This window comes from Taudactylus pleione, unplaced genomic scaffold (genome assembly GCF_031769625.1).
Source record: "Taudactylus pleione unplaced genomic scaffold, aTauple2 ptg001573l, whole genome shotgun sequence".
Taxonomy (NCBI): domain Eukaryota; kingdom Metazoa; phylum Chordata; class Amphibia; order Anura; family Myobatrachidae; genus Taudactylus; species Taudactylus pleione.
Window position 1 is genome coordinate 7,302,087 of NW_028285970.1, and position 22,475 is coordinate 7,324,561.

Here is a 22,475-nt window from a genome sequence, read left to right on the forward strand (position 1 = left end):
CCCAGTAAATTAAACGTTATAAAAATTATTTCCAACAAAAATGTGTAGGGGAGTTATGAGGACCTGAAGAAGGAAAATGCTTGAATCCAGACTTGTCAATTCAAGATCTATTTAATCAATGCAATGTGATATTCATTTTTAAACTACTGTATATTAGATATTTTAGGACTGACATATCACGTGACCATTAGTAGTTGCAGTTTGTTGACACATTTATGTAGAACTGTTATTACATTGAAGCCAGTAGCAATTAATAGTTGATAATACTGTGTTTAGGACAAATTGTAGTCAGAGTTGAGCTAACTCTTTCTGGAGTGTTTTTTTTCCACCAATCCAGACAGAGAGAGATGAACAAAAAACTACACATCTGAAAGAGATATAGGGCCTGATTTAGAGATGCACTCAGTCATCGCCGCGCTGCATTCTTTTGCTGTGTCATGCCGGCAATAATATGCAAAAGCTACTACTTCTACTGCCTACCTCTTGTGTACCAGTGTGTTCCGGAATGTGCTAGCTCTGAAACACCTACTTTTAATGCAGTGGTTTTAAATGGTCAACCATCGACACTTGCACCAGCCCTATGGCAGGTGCAATGCCTCCGTCTGAAATGGTCTCTGTGGCGGCGGCACTGTGTCTCAGAACGCAGCAGCTTTCCCTGATATGCCCACGACACTCCTATAACACGCCATCGCAGCCATTTTTTTGGCGTTCTCTTCAAGCCACCGCCCAGTCACCACTGAGGAACACCCGTGGTTTTCCCTCGCCAGTGTTGATACGAGCGACCCCGTATGCAGCAGCGCATTTGTGCGTACACCCAGGGTAACACATGTATGGTATGGGTTTCCAGATTTTGTGGACACGCAGTAACAAATAATCGCTCAATTACTTGAACATCGGCATTGCGGCAGTTAGCGTGCACCTCTGACTCTGGTCCTTAGTGAACAAACATTTAATGCAATTGTTGCACAAGTTTCATGAAATAAATACAGTATGGGCTGTTTACATACATTTGGTCTAAGGACCATTACTTGATCTGTATTAGGCTACCTACAAACTTGTAAAGTACAAATACCAATGTATATGGTAACTCTACAAACAATAGATACTAGTATCAGTCGGATTTACATGCGTTTACAGTCCGTTTAATAATTGTCACTAGCAGTCCTTTTCCTGTACTGTGTAATGACATATTCATTAATTTTAATCTTCATATGTGTAATTATTACTGCCATTCAACCTAGCGATAATTCTTAAATCATTCAAGTTTGACACAGTTTTGATATAGTAGCTAATCGTAAGACTTAGACATCTGAACAATTCCCTTCAAGAATTGTGTCTGACCGTTAATATTAAGTGGGTATAACATTTACATGAGCATTGCTAATATCTTTACTTTGCTGTAAGAGAATCACCTGTGCACAATTTAATGGCTCTTGTTGACAGGTTGCGTTGGAGGAATGCCAACTAAATTTGGAGGATGAAAGGAAAATTAGATCAAGATACGATACCAGGATAATGAAGGTAATCTATTAGTGCATTTATCCCCATGGACACAGTAAGGGTAGTTTGCAAATGGGGAAAAAATGCATCCCCAGAGCTTGTACAAAAATTGCACAGACCTAAGGGTAAATTTACAAAGATTCGAGTTTGATCGAGTGTGGTGGTTTTTTATTTTTATTTTTTAACTCTCTTTGCATCGCCAAAACTCGGGCGAGTTTCCCGTTTTTAAACTCTCACATTTACTAAGAAGCGAGTTTAGCTGAAAGTGAGTTGGCCGATGGTGAAGCAGATCGAGCTATCTCCCCCGATTTAGCAGGTTTTGCTAATCGGGGTAGACCCCGATCAGATAGACAGCTAGCCAGCTTCTGACGGGACACACCACGTGTTAACGGTCAGAAGCCGGACCCGCCAGCCAATCAGCGGCCACTTTACATGTAGCGGCCGCACATTGGCTGGGACCCACTTGCAACCAGCCAGTGAGCGGCCGCTACATTTAAAGCGGCCTCTGATTGGCTAGCGGTCCGTGGGAAATACAGATGATAGCAATCATCTGTCATTGTGCGTAGTGTAAGTATATGTGGCAACATATACTTAAACCTGTCCGACTTGGATCGGGTCACTCGTTTTGTTATTTTGCCAAGTACGGGTATGCTACGGAGAGCGGCGCCAGGATGATAATGAGCATGGGATCTTTATTCCGGGTACTCACATTGGATTCTACATGGAGAAGTGGACGTGAACAGCTGGCAGCAGGTAAGTATGTGTGAGGTAGGTGTATGTATTAAAGTTATACTGTATACGGTGTGTGTACTGTGGTTATTTAACTATTTATTTTACAGTAGGGGTACGTGTGCCAGCCGCCTGCTGGCACTTGTAGTTCCACAAGTGCCAAAGGGCTAGGCATGCTGGTACCTGTAGTTCCACTGTAAAATACAATTGTTTAGAACTATTATGACCATTATTACCCCCGTACCCACAGTCCAGGGGTGCGGGGAAGAGCCCCGGGCTTCAGACTAAGCCTGGGGTTTCAGAAGAGGGGTGGCCTCCCTTGAGATCCCTGGCTTGGGCTGACCGGCTTGGGGTGTTACTGCTTTGGCCGTGGAGACCCAGTGATGGGGTCTCCTTGTTGTGGCATTACACCCTGGTCAACTTGGGTCTGGTGCTGGTTTTAAATATAGGGCCCCCCTCCCCTATATTTAAAATCTGGACTGGCCCTGCTGGTTCCTAAATTACGGGGGAACCCTACTCATTATTTTTTCCCCTGTCATTTTAGGAACCAGGACTGGCTAAGTCTTTTGGTGGGGGACCCTACGTCATTTTTTTTATTAAAAATAAATACTTTAGATTAGGTATACAGGCAGAAACATACACAAATAACACTCATCTGTGTATGTTTCTGCCAAACTCGCAGCTCAGGAGGTGGAGTGTTTGAAAATTAAATTTATCAGCGAGTTTGGTACAATCTCTCCCGAGATTGTAATCTCGATACTTGGTAGTATCTTTTTCATGAAAAGTACTTCCGAGTTTGCCCGATGGTGAGAAGATTCGAGTTTGCGATCTCACCCGAGTTTTACCAGTGAAAAGAGAGAAATCTCTCCCAAACTCACCCCAGTTTATCTGTAGTACATTTGCGAGATGAAAAACATGCCTAAACTCACCTGAGATTGCAATCTCAACCAAACTCGAGTCTTAGTAAATTTACCCCCTATACTGCAGCACAAAAGATTGCTCCTTCTGATGATAGGCTGTTCCTTGATACTGTAAACATGAAAATTGGGATGAGAAATTTAGAACCCCTTTTGTTGGGGTGGAGGTCTAACTTTTTTTTTTAGAGGGGATGGTGGCGTTGCTTTCCCAGAGTAACGGGTGGCCCAGAGGCTCTTTCCTCATACTGGATGATCGGTTGTCTTTTGCTGCCATTAATATTTATCCTATTCTTTTAATGGGATACCTTTATCGGGTTGAGAATGTGATGCCGGCGCTGAGGATCCCGGTGGTAAGAATCCAAACGCCGGCATCCCGACCCTTACTTGTCGGTAAGTATCCTACCCCTAAACATAAACCTCCCTCCTCGCAGCCTAAACCTAACCCTAGTTGCCCTAGTGCCTAACCAGGAATTGGTATGAAATACCGCCGGTCGTGGATAGGTAAGTATCCACTAACCCACTAACCTAACCCCCTTAACCCTCCTTAGGGGTGCCTAACCCTAATTTCCCCCCCAAGTGCCTAACCCTAATCCCCCCTCCCCGCTACCTAAACCTAAGTCCCCCGGGGGGGTGCCTATCCCTAAGTCCCCCCCAGGGGTGCCTAACCCTAACCCTCCCTCCCCCTAGCCTAACCCTAAACCTCCCGGGGGGGTGCCTAACCCTAAGTCCCCCCCGGGAGCCCTAAACCTAACCCTCTCCCCCGCGGCTGTCCGCTCGCGGCGCCCGGCATCACTACGATCGTGATGCCGGGCGTCGGGGACATGCGGGCGTCTACATCTACACGCCGGGCATTTCATCCTTGCCGGGATAAGACAGTCGGGAAGCCGGCTGCCAGTATTTAGGCAGTCGGCTTCCCGATTGCCTCCCCCTAACCATAACGCTCCCTCTAACCCCACTACTTACTGTCGGAATGGCAGCAGTCAGGATGCTGGCGTTTGGATTCTGACTGGTTTTGGGATTCCGGCACTCTTAGCATCGGCATCCCGACAGCCAGGATTTAAACTACATCCCCCTTTATCCCATTCCAGTTTCACTTAAAGCAAAAGTGCATTTTATCAGTGCAAATATCGGAGTCATAAAAACATTCAAATGCACAATTGTGACTAATGAAGGGCATGGATTAAAGAGAGAGTTGCAGTGTTGTTTTTTCCTATCAACCTGACTGCTTTCCTTGGAATAAAAAAAAGGGGACTGCACCTACAGTGGATGATAAAAGGGTGTGCAATCATTGGTAGGGTACTGGGGGGAGTTCACATAAATGCATTTAATGTAGATCACAATAAAGATGCATATGTAGCTGTCAGGACTGGAGGCATGTCACTGGTGGGTTCTTTACCTCTGATGCAAAATCCATGATGTTAAAAACGATTGTGTCTTATCCCTGGAGACTGTGAAAAAGAACTATTCTACAAAATACCACAGTTACAAGTAGCAAAAAAAAAAATTATAACACACTTGTTATACTTTTAGTGGTATTAGAATATACTTCATATATCAATTCATTTCTTTTTAGTTTGTCACTCCCAATGTCATTCATTAGTGATATATGCTCTGGAAGCGATCTCTGTTCCTATGAGGGAGAAGATATGTTTAAGGGTATGTCTTCTTAGAAAGAAACTGGCGTAGCTGATGTGCGCTAATTTAGCGAATTAGATATGCAAAACTGTGACCTTTCGCCTAAAAAACGGGCAAAACACTTGTGACTTTTGGCAAATTTTTTGACAACCAATTGGTACAGCTAATAATGGTGGAAACCAATCAGTATGCCAAGCAAAGCATAGCAGGGACAGCACCACGCCATTTCAAAAATGAAGGAATGGGTTCCAACTACGTCTGCTGAAATGTTAACATTCTTCTCTCTGTAAAGTGCTCCAACAGTTGGTCCAAAATCCTCTGCTTAGAAGGTTATAGGATGAAAAGGAATTTCCTGACAATTTCATTTTTTTGCCCCATTCGTCTTTCTTTGAGCAGCACACTACACATTGTGTATTGAAATGTTGTAATTTAGTACTGACAAACCAAATCTTCTGGCGTAAACAAAGTGCATGTACTACTTTTTTTTCCTATTGGTGTCTCTCTGGTGCACATTCTACTGTTCTCTCTGGTATAAAACTTGTGCATATGCTACCTGTGCAGGGCTCTGCAAGCAGTGTATTTTTTGCCTGCTTTTTTGGTGCAAATTGGTTCAAAATCTATGCGAGCCCCTTAAATTCAACCCTACAGCCAGTATCGCTGTGGCAGTGCTGCCTGAAGCGTCCTTTGGACGCTACAGGCAGGCGCCCTGCAACATTTACAGCTGCCCGTAACGTCGTACTGCTGCAGTTCCGGGTGTCGGTACGGAACGCTCGGAGCCCTTGTTATGGCTATGGTTAGGTCATCTTCATCTATATAGAGTTCCTATGTAGGAAAAGGGTTTGAGTGTATTTTGACAATATAAAATGTAAATAAAATAAATGAAAAAAAATGCGAAACTTTATTTCTAAAACTCTTCATAAATATTTCACATTCATTTTTTTGCAAACTCTCACTGTATTTTAGCTGCAAGTTGAAAATGCTCACCTAAGGCAAATCAATCAGTCCCTTTCTGAGGCACTTGAAACACGAACAGTAACTTCTGCACTATTGGAGGATGAAGGCGTTCTTGACAGCATTGAAAAATCCTTCAGTAAATTCCACGCTTTCCTGGATCTTTTGAAAGATGCAGGGTAAATGTAAATAATTGTTTAAATGTTTAAGATATTGTAGCATAAGTTGCCATGTAGAGTTGGACGTGAATATAATTTACACTTTTTTTCCCTGCAAATTGCATATTTTTATAATGCGCACATGCAACAAAATTTCTTATGCATCCATCCTTATGGAGCCTGAGGTGCATTGCAAAACCATGCACTTGGGTTTCAGAAACCCAAAGGCTGAAGTTAGCATCAAGTGTACTATAATGGAAACTACTGAGAAGTAAAGGGACTTTCAGGTGACTTGAAGGCAGGGAAGCAATGTAACAAAGCAATGAGAAAGGCAAGGTAGATTCTTGGTAGCAGAGGGAGAGGAAGCAGTAGCAGGAATAAAGAAATAATGCCACTGTATAGGTCATTGGTACAGCCTCATCTAGAATACTGTGTTCAGTTCTGGAGGCCATATCTCCAGAAGGATATTATTATAGACTGTACAAAGAAGGGCAACTAAAATGGTGAATGGCCTACAAAACAAGACTTACAAGGATAGGCTGAAAGCTCTTCATATGTATAGATTGGAGCAGAGAAGGGAAAAGTAGGACATGATAGGAAGTTTTAAATATATCAAGGGTTTTACCATGGTACAGGAGGGAGACATTCTTCAGAGGAAGAGAAGTAGTAGAACATAAGGACATGCACTGAGACTGGAGAGAGGGAGGTTCAGGGGAAAATGACATCACAGAAAGGGTAGTGGATAAGTGGAATAGCCTCCCATCAGAGGTGGTAGAGGCTAAGTAGAGCAATTTAAACATGCTTGGGATAGGCACAAGAATATCCTTACAATGTACTAAGGATCAAATTGGGTTGAGGTTACCAACAGGTTAAAAAAAAAAGAAGGGCAGACTAGATAGGCCAAGTGGTTTTTATCTGCCGTCCTAGTCTGTTTCCCCTTTTGTTTGCAGAAGGAGAATGGGGGTTGGAGGTGATCTGTAAGCGTAGGCAAAGTACAGTCTGGAAGTGTTCGTGCAAATTGCATTCCAAGAATATTCGTATGTGCATGTCAGGAGATAGATCTCTTGCATACCATGCTCAACTATTGGTGAAAAATACAAACTAATTATCGGTGGCTACTTCTGTTTGGCCCTCTGTCAGAGTCCCTCTGACTGAAATAATTACTATTGTAATGTGACTGCTATGATTATTTGCATTATTATTACATTGGTATTTGTAATCTGTCTGCAGCAAGACAACCTACTGTAATTTGTTATTTTAAAAGGGGAGGCAACAGATGTTCGTATTGATTTGAAATTAATATTTTCAATTTGAGTTTGTGACCCTCTAGCAAACAAAGTTCCCTACAGGATGGGGATGTACAACAGGGAGGAGCATAAAATACTTAATGTGCAAAAGTCTTAAAAGCATCTCTGTATCCTCAACGATTCAGTTTCACCATAGTTTACTGGGCTATGAATTGAAAAATCTACAGTAAAAAGGTAGACAATGTCTAGATAGACACCAGATGTTAGACAGGCAATAGGTCGACAGGAACAAATGGTCGACGGGGTGAAAAGGTCGACATGAAAATGGGCGACACATATTTTTTTTTTCTAACCCTCCTTCCTGGTACCTAACCAAAACTGTCTGGGTAGGTGCCTGACCCTAACGTCCCTTCTAGTGTTTAACCCTAACCATCCGGTAAGTGCCTAATCCTAAAAAAACAAAAAAATCATGTCTACCATTTTCATGTCTGCCTTTTGACCCTGTTGATCATTTGTACCTGGCACCTTCTTACATGTCAACCTTTACTGTGTCGACCTATTGCCTGCCTAACATCTGGTGTCTATCAAGACATTGTCTACCTTTTTACTGTAGATCTTTAGACCGGATACCGTTTCACTGATATTGCATTATGTGGAATACAGGAAATATGTTATCTGTGTTTGCACACAAAAAATAGTCATATGTGTTTTTGCAGTAGAGTACCTCCGTCACGTAGCAGAAAGGAATATTTATACCAAAGACGATAGACTACAGTTGAGAGGATTCTGACAAAACTATGACTAAATGTAATCAAGTAATACTGAATATTTTTAAACTGGTGTTTGTTATACTGTTTCTGAATTTATTTAATGTTATTAACAGGAGTTGTCCCAGAAGTCTGGACAAAATCTAATCAGTGTAGTGTAGCTTCATAAAAGTATTAAGAAGAGGTTGCTACAGGCCAGTGACTGTGGCATCAGTAGTGGAGAAATTATTAATGAAGACTCTGCTGTAAGAAAGAGAGTAGCAGACTTTCTCAAGTGTAGCAACTTACAAGAACCTAAGCAGCACTTGGTTCTCGGAAATACAATTCCGTAATATAGTACTATTAACCGTATTAACAGGTGGTACCTACTGAGACTACATCTAGGAGTTTCTTTTGAGTGACTTAAAGGTTGATAGCAAAGGAAAGAGCTAGATGGATGCTAAGGATGCAGAAAGAGAAAGGTGTAGATGCTAATTATCAGAGCTGTAACTAGACTTTTTGGTGCCCTGGGCCAGAAAGAGCATTGGCACCCCCCCAGTTTTCAAATAGGGGCATAAGCCACGCGCCTGATAAAGGGGCATGGCCTCATGAGTAAGGGCCATGACAAATCTGTGAAGGGGTACCAATCCCGCTGTACGACTGTTATCCAGGTGTTACTGCCAGTGTGAATCCAATGGCTGCAGTGATGATACCCAATAATTATGCGGTATAATTCACTAGCTCTAAATGTAGGAGAGCGCTGGTGAGGCTGCACCTGCAGCAGGATGTGTCCATCAGCACAGCCGTGTACAAGCGTGGAGCCGGGAGTGTAGATCAGCGATATTGAAAGAGCGCTAGATATAGTATATGTGCAGTAGAGATGTGCACCGGATAATTTTTGCTGGATTTGGCTCTGATTCGTTGTCCGGATTTGGATCTGGACTTGCCAAACCCCCGTGACTGGTTTTAGATTTGGATTGGGATTTTTTTTACGAAAATTGACAAAAAAAAATCTAAAATTACATAATTTGGGCTTTTTTTTGTTCCTAGAGTATTATTAACCTCAATAACATTAATTTCCAGTCATTTATCGTCAATTTAGACCACCTCACAGCTCACGATATTGTTTTCACCATTATTGGCCAAAGGCTGCAGTGAGCTGGCTGGTTACTAAGCGACAGAGCAGCGGCACAGACACCACAGTTTAAAGCACATCTATGACACATTGCCACACAGCAGTGGCAGAAATAAAAGGTAGTGCAAGATGGAATTGTCCTTGGGCTCTCCCACCCACCCAGTGAGTTACGGCCTGCAGAGTCACAGTGCTTGTATACACAGTGGGCTACGACCTAAGGAGTCGCAGTGCTTGTATACACAGTGGACTACGGCCTAAGGAGTCACTATAATTGTAAACACAGTGGGCTACGGACCAAGGAGTTACGGTGCTTTTATACACAGTGGGGTACACTTAAAAAATATTATTTTACTTTCTCTTTTTTTTACACTAAAGCAGACGGGCATGAGCACAGCGCAGCATTAATCAGCATGCTTTGTACACACAGCCACTTTAATCAGCAGAGTATAGCGCAGCATACATCAGCGTGCAGTGTGCCCCCTACAGTGACTTTACCAGCACAGCCACTTGTAAGTCTGGAGACAGCCACTTTAATGAGCAGTGCGCAGCGTGCAAGTGAAATAGCGCCGAGTCCCGGTCGTGGCACCTTATATAGAAACCAAATGCGACATCGGGAGGATGACGTTCGGCCTCGAAGTGGGATCCGAGTCAGGCGGGAACACCCGAGCAGCGGCTCGGGTGGACTCTGATCCCCTGTGTTCGGAGCAGTTCGGATTCCACAGAATCCAAACCATTAATCTCTAATATGCAGCAAATATCAGCGGCGGGGAGATCCGTGTATGTACCCTGCTCTGGCGGGTGAACTCGTGGGTCTGGAATCTGTGGCTGTGTTTTGGGTTGCCATCAGAAATTGTGGAGCAGATAGCTGTGGGGGTTAAATATTGATTGAAGGTGCTTAGGCAGGTGGGTGGCCACATGGAGTGGGTAGATAGCGGCAACCAGGAGATGCCGGGGATAAAAAAAGAGAAAGCTACAAGTGAGAATGATTATAAACAAAAAAATTGACAGGCCCGTACAGCGCCCTCTCTCCTGCGGTGCCCTGTGCCATGGCACATGTCGCACCATACATATATTAGTGAATATTGTGTTTAGTTCTGAATGCCATCGCTCCAGAAAGACATGAATGAGAGATTGAAAAATAGGGCTACTAGAATGGTGAGTGGTCTGCATACCAAAATTTAAAGGACCTCGTTATGTATGTATAGCTTGGAATAGAGAAATGTTATACTGTATATAATAGTATATAAAATAAAAGTTTTCAAATCTATTAAGGGTTTTAATTAGGTACCGCGGGACAAATGTCTGCAGAGGAAGAGAAGTATACATAGGTAGAGGCTTTAGTGGAGATATGTGGAAAAATGATTTTACTAAAAGGGTAGTAGATAGGTAGAATAGCCCTCCAACATAGGTGGTAATGGAATTTGAACATTCGGAACTTGAAGCCCGGCATCCAGAAAGTAAGATCTTGCCCCCCATCCGCCCTTTTTCTAGATCTCCTCCTACGCATACCCCTCCATCGCTAGAACTTCTGCATGCACCTGCCTCCACACATACATGTTTACTGAACCATTATAGAATACTAATGTGAAAGGAAATCCTGCTTAAATGCTCCTATATTCCACATTACAGTCACTGCTTATATTTGATAGGATAATATATTTTCAATGATAGTCTCATATCCTTTATTGATGCCCCAGTTTGGTACTAGATCTACTTTAACCACTTACTTCTAATCCATGCACTTTGTTTTGCATTTAATTGTACAGTGGCTATGCAACCTCTGTTAACAGTTTCTAAAATTGAGCATAATAATTAACAGATGGTTGAAATGATTTCTGTGTGTTTATTCTTGTTACAGTAGGTAACACTAGCCTTTATTCACAGGAGAACATACTGCTGATTATGTTGTAGTAATCTGCTCATTTGTAAAAGGAAAGGAGTGGCATATGTATGTGTGCTTATAATTTATATCATACAGTTGTTTTTCTTATGTTTAAAATGCATACACATCTTAAATTATAAGATCATTAGAAAATATTATTGAATATATTTAAGAAGGTTTTTGAAATGGAATTGGAAATATTGATAATTAGAAATGGACTTTGTATTTGTTTGCTGCCTAGCACTCTGGCAATTAATGCTTAGCTTACCTAAATGGGAAGTGACTGGATTGTTTTGCACTCCGTATAATTATGGTGTTCATTAACTTTACTGGATAGTAGTCCTTGTGGCCAAATTACAGTGTATATCCATATAATCTGTTCAAATTAATGTTTGATGTCTTTTGTTAAGTGTTATCAATATATGATCTTTTACAGAACATTGGCAAATATCCATAGAGTATAAAAATAGACTGTAAACCTGATCCTTTAACTCCGATACATAAAGAAAAACTAGATTCAATAAATATATTACAATCAGTTTGATATATCATTACAAAGCAATGTATTACATGTATTTGTGGACTGGATCTATTACAAATTACATAATTTGTCTGATTTTCATACACAAGATCTTACATTAGCTCTAGGAGCAGATTATTGACCTATATTCTTTATACATGTCGGGAACTTACTACACCTGGAACAAATTGTTTGTGCTTTATATATTGTTATAAATCAATTCCCTCTATTCTATAACCTACATCAGGCTCTGGTGTGAAAATTCATACCTATAACTTTGAACCATCTCCCACAAGGGTATTATTATAAATTCTATTCGTTCCGAGTTGGCGCAAAAACTACTGAACCGATTTTCATGAAAACTGCATCATTTTGTTGTGGAAACTCCTAGAAATAACCTGCACTTTGGGCTTGATTCAGACCCACTCGCGAGCGGCTGTCCGCTCGCAAGTGGGTCGATGGTGCGCATGCGCGAGACGCGACGAGCGAAGGACTTTCCTTCGCTCGTTGTGTCTGATCAAAGGGGGCGTGCTGTCGATATTGATTGACAGCACGCCCCCTTTGGTAGGCGTGCCTGCCAGACGGAGGCGTTCCCAAGGGAACGCCTACCATCAGAAGCCGGCCCCACTAACATCACTAGTGATGTCAGTGGGAGTGATTTTGGCTCTGATAGAGCCAAAATCACTCCGGGCCTTGCGGTTGAGAAACTCAACCGCAGGCTTCGGCTCGCAGTGGCGATGGTCAAGACCATCGCGACCATCAACCTGCACGCTCGTATATGCTGTGGGTGGTGACCCACAGCTATACGAGCGTCCAGGAGGACGCTCCATAATTATGGAGGTGGGCCCTGATTCAGAGCGAGCGCTCTGGTCAGAGCGTCAGGCTCTGAATCAGGGCCTTTGTTTCATCTTGATCCGTCAAGTTAAAGCTGAACAATAACCAAACAAAATGTATTGACTTCATTAATGCAGGAGATAGGTGTGGCAACATGCGTGCGGCCGGTAGGCATAGGATAGGCTACATAAAAGTCTATGCACAGGTCACACAGTGACATTGGTGTAAGTGGTGGGTGAACGCGCTGCTGCCGCTCCCGCGACAGGGCCTCGATGAATGAAGCCTCAGGCCATAGTTGGTAACATATATTTACACTGTGTCCAGCACTATATATATTTTCCTAAAACTTCATATACAATGAAGTGCCATAAGTAATGGGATAGCAGTATGTAGAGCTAATGGTTGGTGGCGCCACCGTAGTGTGACCTCTTGGAAATACCCAGCTCTGCATCAACTGTAATTTTACATCTTGTGATTCAGTTTGAACACCAGCTAGGTTGCTTATGGCAAGTCGACGTGAATTATTAGAGTTCGAACAAGGCATGATAGTGGGTGCCTGACGGATGGGACATTCCATTTCCGAAGTTGTGTGAACATTCAACATTTTTTGATCTCCGGAGTCAACGCGTGTATCGGAAATACCTTATGGAAGGCATTACCACCCACAGTGGATAGGGCAGTGGCCAACCATGAGTGCATTATGATCGTGATCAGTGGTTTCTGGCCAGAATTGTCCGTGGTAACAGACAAGTGACACTGGCTCAAATCACATCCACATTCACTGCAGGAGGTACCAGACGCATATCCAGCAGTCAGTGTAGCGTTCTTTAGTTTCCGTGGTATATGGGAGCAGAAGACCCACCGGAGTGTCCCTGTTAACACTAAAACACCAGACAAAGCGCATCACCTGGGCTCTTGGCGTCGCTAATTTATCACCGGAGGACTGGCAAAATGTGGCTTGGTCCGATGAGTCATGATTCCAGTTGTTTTGGGCTGATGGTAGAGATCGGGTGTGGCGCAGACCACGAGGCCATGGACCCCAGTTGTTAACAAGGCACTGTGCAAGCTGGTGGTGGTTCCATAATGGTATGGGGTATGTTCACGTGGCAGGGGTTCGCTCCACTCCTCCACCAGAACACATCCTTGACTAGTAACTGCTACGTTGCATTAGTTAATGACCACTTGCAGCCCTTCTTGGACTTAATATAACACCACAACAATGGAATATTCCAACAGGATAAATCACCGTGTCATCTGTCCCAATTTGTCCAGAATTTGTTCGAGGAGCATTCTGGAGAAATCGCCTGATTTTTACCAAAAAACAGGCGAAAATACCAGATTTTTGCCAAAAAATAGGCGTAAACGTCAGGACAAGCAGAAAATTGCGTCTGTACCCCAAAAAATAGCTTTCTTACATCGGAAAATAATTTATTATTGGTCGTAATATAAGTATTTAGGCTACTTAAATTGCATCAGTTGGCAGTAATTTGCGTATATGAAAAAATTTTAAAGAATTATAGCTGCTTTTTTTCCCCAGGAAATTACTGTTCCATGTAAATTCGGGGTATGTTAAAATGGGTGCAAGTATATTTTCGTGTTGTAAAAGTTCACTTTTATAAACCGTTAAAGCGCCTGCTGCAACCTTGTGTAATGTTTAAAACACTTGACGCATCCATATCGCCCCCCGAAATACCAGCCTCAATACGTTAAACCCATTTTCAGTTTTTGTGGGGGGTTTTTTCAGGAAAAATTTGACCAGTCGTTTTTAGTGAAATTATGCAAAAAATTTTTAGAGTCAGTTATCATTAGGGGGGTGTCCAAAGGTTTGTGAAAGAAATTCCCACATTTTTTGACAAAAATACGGATTTTGCTTTTTATTTTACCTGGTCTGAGATGGTGAAAACTTTTCGCCTTTTATCCACTGTCTAATTATCGCGGGTGCGATAATTGGCCGATTTCGCACCTACTGTAATTGAATTCGGCACTTAAACTGCTATACAAACCAATAAATACCCTAACATTAGACGCTGTCTCCCATTTTGTAGATGACTATTGAATATTCCATTAAATCAGACCATGTACATTTTACTGTGTTCTCTCTCTCCTCGTTTTTTATATCACCACACAGTTTTTTTTTATCCATGAACCTACACATCAAACATCCAGCCTGAAACACTTCACTGTCATTGCCACTAATATAAGACCCCTTTACTATTTCTTCAGCATTCACCTTGCTTCAGTTATTCTGCATCATATATTCGTCTATTCCATGGACAAAAGTCAGGTTACTTTTATCTGTGCCAAATTGTACATATTACTATTATAATATAATATAAGTATATTACATATACAGGTTGAGTCTCCCATATCCAAATATTCCAAAATACAGAATTTTTTTGGCATGACTGAGATAATGAAACCTTTGATTTTTGATGGTTCAATGTAAACAAACTTTGTATAAGGTACAAATTTATTAAAAATATTGTATAAAATGACCTTCAGGCTGTGTGTATAGGGTGTATATGACACATAAATGCATTCTGTGTGTATATTTGGGTCCCATTCCCAAGTTATTTCATTATGATATGCAAATATTCCAAAATACGGAATATTCCGTTATCCAAAATACCCCTGGTCCCAAGCATTTTGGATATCGGAGACTCTGTACCCTTACAGCTTCATGTCGTGTAAAAAATGTTTTGTCCTACCATTTTGTGCTTCTATTATATAATAACTAAAGGGAATAATGTACTATAAAATTTAAGGATATTTGGCATCACTTATGGGTCCCATGACACATTTTATTGTACAGGGCACATTAATAAATATAATACACAATTTAAATCTGAAACAAGTTGATTTACCTTCATTGACCATTTCTCCATTCCAGAACAAAACACATTCTCAATGAGTCATCTGATACACATTTGACTACTACTTGCCAAATGTAGCATTTTCTAGGAGTAACAACACCACCAAATATAGCAGTATATTTAATGAGATGTTTTCCATAAATTTATGTCACTAGTGTATTATATTGTTCTATTCTGGGCATACTGTATATTATAGTCAGGATTGATTTCTGGTATCACTATTTCACAGGTTTGGGTACGGGATGCCAGCGCTTTGGAATTCCGGTGGTTAGAATCCCAACGCCGGCATCCCAACAGCATTAGGATACCGACACCTGTCAGTATCCTAACCCTCCCTCCAACACTCCCCTGCCCCCACCCTAACCCTAAACCCCCACCCCCGCCTTGCAGCCTAAACCTTCCCTTAGTGCCTAACTCTAACCACCCCCAAACTTACCGTCGAGCTGCTGGCGTCAGGTTTCTGACTGTCTGGATTCTGGTGCCGGCATTCTGAGCGCAGGCATCCCGACAGCCGGGATTGAAACTACATTCGTTTCACAGTTGGTAGTAAATTACACTATACACGGTTTACAATAGGAAGGCATATTACTCCTTAAACAATCTAAATATTTTAAATGTTACCTTAAAGTAAGGTGATATATTTTTTTTATTATTTTCTTATTAATCAGTCATATACACATGAACAGCTACATTTACCCAATGTATGTTTTGGGAGACTACGCCAATTTTGGTCTAGTTACATTTTTATTAAAACAAATAAACATTTTTTTGTAATGGTTGGTTAAATGCAAAGTTGTTCACAGTTTGTTTTGTAAATACTGTATCAATATAATTTATGTTTCAGCGAGTTTTCAATGGCATGCAAAGTGAAAACACCACTATTTTTAAATTTTTTGCATTTTAACAAAAAAAGGTAGTAAGAGGTTTGTTGGGATTATTCTTGCCCTAACATGGCGACTCAGCCTACTTCTGTTCAGGACTGCTGGAGATCTGCTCCATGGTTCTGCTGATGTTGCCTTAATCATCTACGGTACAGCGTTCCATATGTGACCTTACCAACACCTGTAGACTGCCTATTGCTCAGTGTACTATTCTTTTGGGATTTTTCAATCCTGCCTATTAAGCGAGCGCATCCCACCCACGACTTCCCTCTGCTGCACTCACCAAGCCACATGTCTGCTTCATCGGCCATTCAGTGACCTTTTTGCTTGACCACTGGCCGTAATTACTCCTAACTCAGTCGCAGCTCACTAGTTTCCAACTGTCTCTGGGACTGTAAAATTGTGCACTGACACCGGTGTGGTCCTGTTACTGGGATCATAATCTCCCAGGACTATACCCCCCTTGATGGCCGGAGAGCTGTGTGCCATTCTGCAGGAGATGCTGGCTCCTTCTAAAAGCTGCTACCCTTCAGAATGTATTATTATTGTTATTATTTATTTATATGGCGCAACAAGTGTTCCGCAGCGCCTTACAAAGTACATAAACAAAAAAGTGACATACAATACAATACAATGCAGGACAAGGATAATATTCATTGGTGACCATAATACCCAAATAAGCAACAGAGCATAAGCAACCACGTGTTAGCTGCCCTAGTGGGTAGTAAGAAGTAGATGAAAATAAAGTAAGGAGAAGCATAAGAGGGTAGAGGGCCCTGCTCATAAGAGCTTACATTCTAAAGGGGAGGGAATAGTGGAGTAGGCTGTGCCCTTCCTACAGGTGAGCTTTAGATTCTGCTTTCTCTCCCTTGTAAAATAGACTTCAATGGCCGATGCACCTTGCTGGATGTTTGCTTCTGTTACTTTTCGGATATTCAGGTACTTTTGTCAATCTATTGCTGTTACCTGCATTATTACATCTGCCAGCTCTGGTGCTTGCTGAGAGTTCCCCTGTTCCATTAGCCCCAGGGCACCTTGCACCACACCGTCCCCTTACGCCTGAAGTTGATGCGGGTCTCTCCCTCTTCGCTCCATTGGCTATGTGCTGTATTATCTTATGTAAGGTTGTGGTGTAACTTTGATTCTCTCTATCCTCCAGTGTGATTATTTAAGAGTGGCTGGTGACGCTGCTTACTTTAAACAGCCTCTATTGTTCCCTTTTTCAGCTTATCTCCACATTTTTGGATTTGCAGAAATTGTTTATTACCCAGATGCAATCTGCCTTGAATAAGCTGCTGCAAAAGTTGTATATCTCTGGCAATATAGTGTAAGCAGATTGTGGCTTACAAATTGCATAGCAGGCAAGCTAAAAATCTGATCAAATCTGTGACTGATATGTATGACACAAATCTTTATAATCCATTAGACAATGATAAGTTGATGGTTATAACATTAAAATGGAAAGCAGGTTAAAGGCTGAGGAGTGCATGGCATACCATCTGTCTGCTGGGTACACACTGGACGATGTGTGTACCCAGCAATATCGTCAGCGGCGGGACCGCCAGCATCAGTTGTGCATACGACAAACGATGGCGGAGGGGGGAGGTTTACGGCATCGTTAACTATATCCACAGATTGGACTGCAAGTACATATGACTGGGGATATCATTAGCGACCCGCGGGAGCGCGCATCGTTCATCGCATAGTACATACACACTGGACGATTTGAGCGATATATCGTCTAAACAGTCAGCTGATAGGTTTCCCAGGCTGCCTCCATGCGTATCTGCACTCTGCACAGAAACAAGATTGCAATGTTTGGACAATATTTTAATTGCTACTAAGGCTGCAATTGGTCAAAATTGGAAAAGTACTTTTCAATTGCCAAAGTAGCCTCTACGGTTCCCTTCCATTTTGACACTTATTCCTCCTCTGCTCGAATCCCCTGATCAAATGGTTTTCCTGGCACAAATTATACCACTGATGATGAGGGAGCTACTATTCTTCAGCAAGCCCCCACTACGGAGGTTACACCTTTTCATTTCAGCAAAACCGTTTACTATATGGAATCTTTTATTATGTTTTATAAAGTGCCATAAGGGTTCTGTAGCACCGTACAAGGAGATTAAACTGACAACATGATACATAAGTACAGACTATTATAGGAAGTATATATATTTACATATATGCATAATAACAGTGTGCAGCGGATGCTTTGCTGCTATTGACGATACATCAATTGTGCTTTCATGTTTATTTTTACCCTTCAGATGTAACAACTCCCTTCTTACCTATTTTTTCTTTTCTTTACTATCTTCCCCTTATGTTTTATAAAAATAAAATTAAAAATTAATTAGGACAAAGAAAAATTTGTTAGCATATTTTTCTCCTTAAAACTTATTTTTTATTTCAGCAATTATTTTGTATTCATGAATCTTAATCATTAAAGTATTACCATATACATTTTAGGGTTAATTTGTTTATTGTATTTTCAGGTTGGGTCAACTTGCTGGCTTGGTAGGCATTGACCAGTCTGACTTTGCCTTGCCAGGGGATCCACAACTGTCTTCTACAATTGGAAAATCTAAACAGCCCTCAGTTGATACCATCCACAACCTCCACAGAAACTACTTACTTGACCAGGTAATTAGAAGCTTGTTTACAACAAATGGAATTTTTTAGATTTTTTTTATTATATTTTTATTTGAAAAGCTTATTTAAATCAACTTACTCTTCCCAAACAGAAGCACGTTTTACAAGCTTTACTATATTAGGTTGATAATTATTTTTTAATATAATTCTCATTGAGTTTCTTTTTGTTTTGTTAGTGACAATTGTGTTTTTATACTGAAAGAAATTCAAGAGTGGCTATTTGCATAGAGTGTATATATATGAAATGTATTGTTTTTTATTTTCTTGCAACTTATGCAGACTGTAGACAGGTACACGCTAAAACCTAACAGTCCTCCATGCATGAAATAGTGTTTGGATTTTTTTTCTTTTCTTAACCATGTGTTTGAAACACTTTTAACTTACTCTGTTTCTCTTCTGATCACCGTAATAAAGCAGACCTATTTCTGCGACTTTAATAATTAATATTTGACCAACACAATTACTCATTTTAATGATAATGGTGTATTATACCTTCTAAAGCAATAAAATAAAACGAAATACAATAAAATATATAGAGTATAGTGCTACAACTTAATTATAATTAACAGATTTTTTTTTTCCCCTTTTTTAAGACTTTACTTGGTGCTTGAATTTGTTTTATTTTTTAGACTCAAAGCATGGATAAGGAAAGCGCCCTTACTGGTCTGTCAGAAGCATATCATGAATTTTATGCCACCAGTCAGAAGAGTAAAGAAGAAAGTGTGTTTGATCTTTCTATAAAGGAAGAGGCACATAGGATTGCTTCTGAACAGCAAAATACCATAGATGCAGATGGGTTAAAATCCAACCACCTCGACAAGAAAGTAGCTGGTAAAGAATGCTCAGCATCCGATTCCAGCCAAAGTAAAAAAAGCAGCGCAAGTAAAAAGTCCAAAAAATCATCTAGCAGAAAGGATCAAAAGCAGTCTTCAGAAAAATGTCTCTCTAGAGAGACCAACAAAGTGTGTCCCGAGGACATAAGAGATGAGATTAGTCACAAAACTTCACTGTTTTCTGATGCCAGTGTATTAGAATCAGAAATCCCAGAAAACCTTCCGTCTATAGGAAGCAAACACAGTGGTTCAAATTAGAGAACTTCAATCAACGTTTATAAATAACTGCAAAGCTAAAATACAGTTCTATAAACATTTACACTTCTATATATAAAGTGCTCATATAGTGGGAGAACATGAAATATTTTAGTTTTTATTTGTATTTGCTATGCAGCTAAGTGCAATTTATTATCTCTTTTATGAGCCAATTGGCAAAGCTGGGTGAAAAAAGCCTGTCTTTTTAATGTATTTCAATGGGACTTCTGACAGAGGTCTGCTTTACATAAGCTTCTCAATATCCCCAGATCTGATTACCTTCTGTAATTGCAGATATACTGTTAACATTCACAAATGCAGAAGTCATAGGTTTAGGTTTAGTGGATTTTTAATTGAGATTTGTTTATAGTGTCTGTTTTTTATTTATTATTTTCAGGCAGGGGATTATTATTCCATTCATTTGTACAACACAACTTCGCTCTTCTACTTTATCCCCTTACTTCAAAACATTAACATCTTTATCTAAGGTGTAGTAGGGAACTGTTAGACTCGTTTCCCAGCACATTCTTCCTAAATATTTGTGCAACTTTGACTGTTTTTATATTCCAATTATGACTCATTTTGAACAAAATCATTTAACTTTTTTGTTATTTAAACTTTCACTTTGTATAATTTTTTTGTCAAATACAGTAACACTGTGAATACATTAACGTCCCTGATACTATTGCCTACCCTCCAACATGACCCCTTCCATCAGGTACAAAATGCTCTGCTTCTGGACTTCCCATCTAATTAATGATTCACTTGTCACTTGTGTTGAGTTAGTTAATTGATGAATTAAGAAGGAAATCCATGAGCAGAACATTTTGTACATAGTGGAATCGGTCAAGTTGGAGGGTCTGCAATTGGTGGGCATTGAGTAAAGTTATTTCTTTATATTTTGTTTGTTTTTTATATTTTTCTAATCAAGCTGTTAAATAAAGTAATTTTCTATGGTTTGTATTCCTGATTGTAGCATTTACTTTACGAAATGCAATATCATTTGAATGCTATATGACAGAGGTTCCCAAACGCGGTCCTCAAGGCTCCCCAACATTTCAGGTTTTAGAGATATCCATGGTTGAGCACAGGTGGTTAGATCAAATTGACTGAGGTTCTAATTAATTCACCTGTGGTCAAGCTTGGATATCCTTAAAACCTGGACTGTTAGGGTGCCTTGAGGATCGAGTTTGGGAACCTATGCTATATAATAATATATTTGAAAAAGAGCACCTACATAAACAGGTGTTGTCTGGGCAATAAATAAATTATTAGTGTTGCTTATTTTACCATTCTGGTCGTTTGAGCTTTGTTTCACATAGAAGATGCATTATACATGTGCCTTTATACAGTATGCACTGTTGTTCACAGACAGTGATGGAGTCCAGCCCTTGTAGGGCTCCATTCTATGAATCCCCTGCTCAATGCAACACTTTTTTATTTTTTTAAATGAGCTGCTCTTCATTTAATTAGAGTCCTGCCCAAAATGGTATGCAGTCTGATTCCTGACACTTGTAATGTCGACAAGCAGTAGATTGGCAGCAGAATGCCGGCACCAGTATACCGACATTTAAATTGCAGCTTAAAGCATTTTAATGGTATTGGCTGTCTTGCTGTAAATAAGCTGTCAAACGCATATGTATCCCCTCAAAACTGCATGATCCCTGGGCAAGTGCCACAAAAAAAACAGGGCATCACCAGGTGGAGATGCTTTACCTTAAGCAAACACAAAGGTGGTGTAAATAAATATTTTGAAAGTATGGTATTTGGAGTCAGTTTCCAGAAAAAAAAACAAAGCAAAATCACTTCTTCCTTATAAATGTAGTGGACTTTTTAATTTAGACGGGTGAATGTCCAGTTTTCTGCATAGCAGATTACAGTGATGAGCAAGTTTTGCAGAATCGTTTCTTGCAATTGCAGAGGATGCAGACTTGTGCTGTGTGCTTATTGCCGCTGCTTTAGGTAATGTTTAACGTTGTCTACAGATACTATAAAGTACTTCTTGGTTAATGTTTAGAGAAAAAGTCACATTGGTGTTAGTTCATATGTACTGTACATGTGCTTCCTTATTTCCTAAACATTAGATAATTGTGATAAGGGCAGTCTGGGTTTTATCCATTGCCTTGGTCACTTATTAGTATTAGTAACATTATTTTCCTTCATGCATGTAAAGTACGCCTATGTTACACCCCCCCCCGTCCCCTCCCCATGTTATAGCAGGGTGAGAAAAGAAGCGGGGATAATAGTTTTTTTTACAATTATTTTGGCAGGTAATAGCCAATTCTAGCTGACATGTCAGAAATAGAGAAGAGAGCTGACCAGCTCCCTCCAGTTCTGACATGGGCCCCCCCACAACAGGAGGCAGCCCTCAAAGCAAATATATTTTATGCAATGGATACATGGCCTAAGTGGTCTCTTCTCATGCCTTTAGCCTAATGAAATTACATCCCATCTGGCACTTATTCTTCCAGGACCTGAATAGGTGAATATATCGTGTGAATGCAACTATTAGTGCAGTGATTTTCAACCTTTTTCAACTTGAGGCACACAGCGCAAGATTTTAGAATTGCCAAGGCACACCATCAGCAGCGTTTGCGACTGAGGAAAGGACATGCACATTGGCTCTCACATAAAAAAACACGCTATATTGGCCTCCACAGGAATAAAACGCACACATTGGCCCCAGATAAATAAAACCCAAATACATTGGCCTCCGCAGTATTAAAA

General features: G+C 40.7%; 1 protein-coding gene across 4 annotated transcripts in view; it reads left to right on the forward strand.

The window, feature by feature from the left end:
- The window catches only part of CEP78 (centrosomal protein 78), a 76,084-nt gene extending 55,373 nt beyond the window's left edge, over positions 1 to 20,711 (forward strand). For all 4 annotated transcript variants that reach the window (XM_088464074.1, XM_088464076.1, XM_088464075.1 and 1 more), the window contains 4 exons: positions 1,444 to 1,521; positions 5,745 to 5,911; positions 18,504 to 18,651; positions 19,290 to 20,711. In XM_088464074.1, coding sequence (XP_088320200.1) covers positions 1,444 to 1,521; positions 5,745 to 5,911; positions 18,504 to 18,651; positions 19,290 to 19,751 — 855 coding nt within the window. In that variant the 3' untranslated portion in view covers positions 19,752 to 20,711. The remainder of the gene's footprint in view (positions 1 to 1,443; positions 1,522 to 5,744; positions 5,912 to 18,503; positions 18,652 to 19,289) is intronic.
- The last annotated feature ends 1,764 nt before the right edge of the window (positions 20,712 to 22,475 follow it).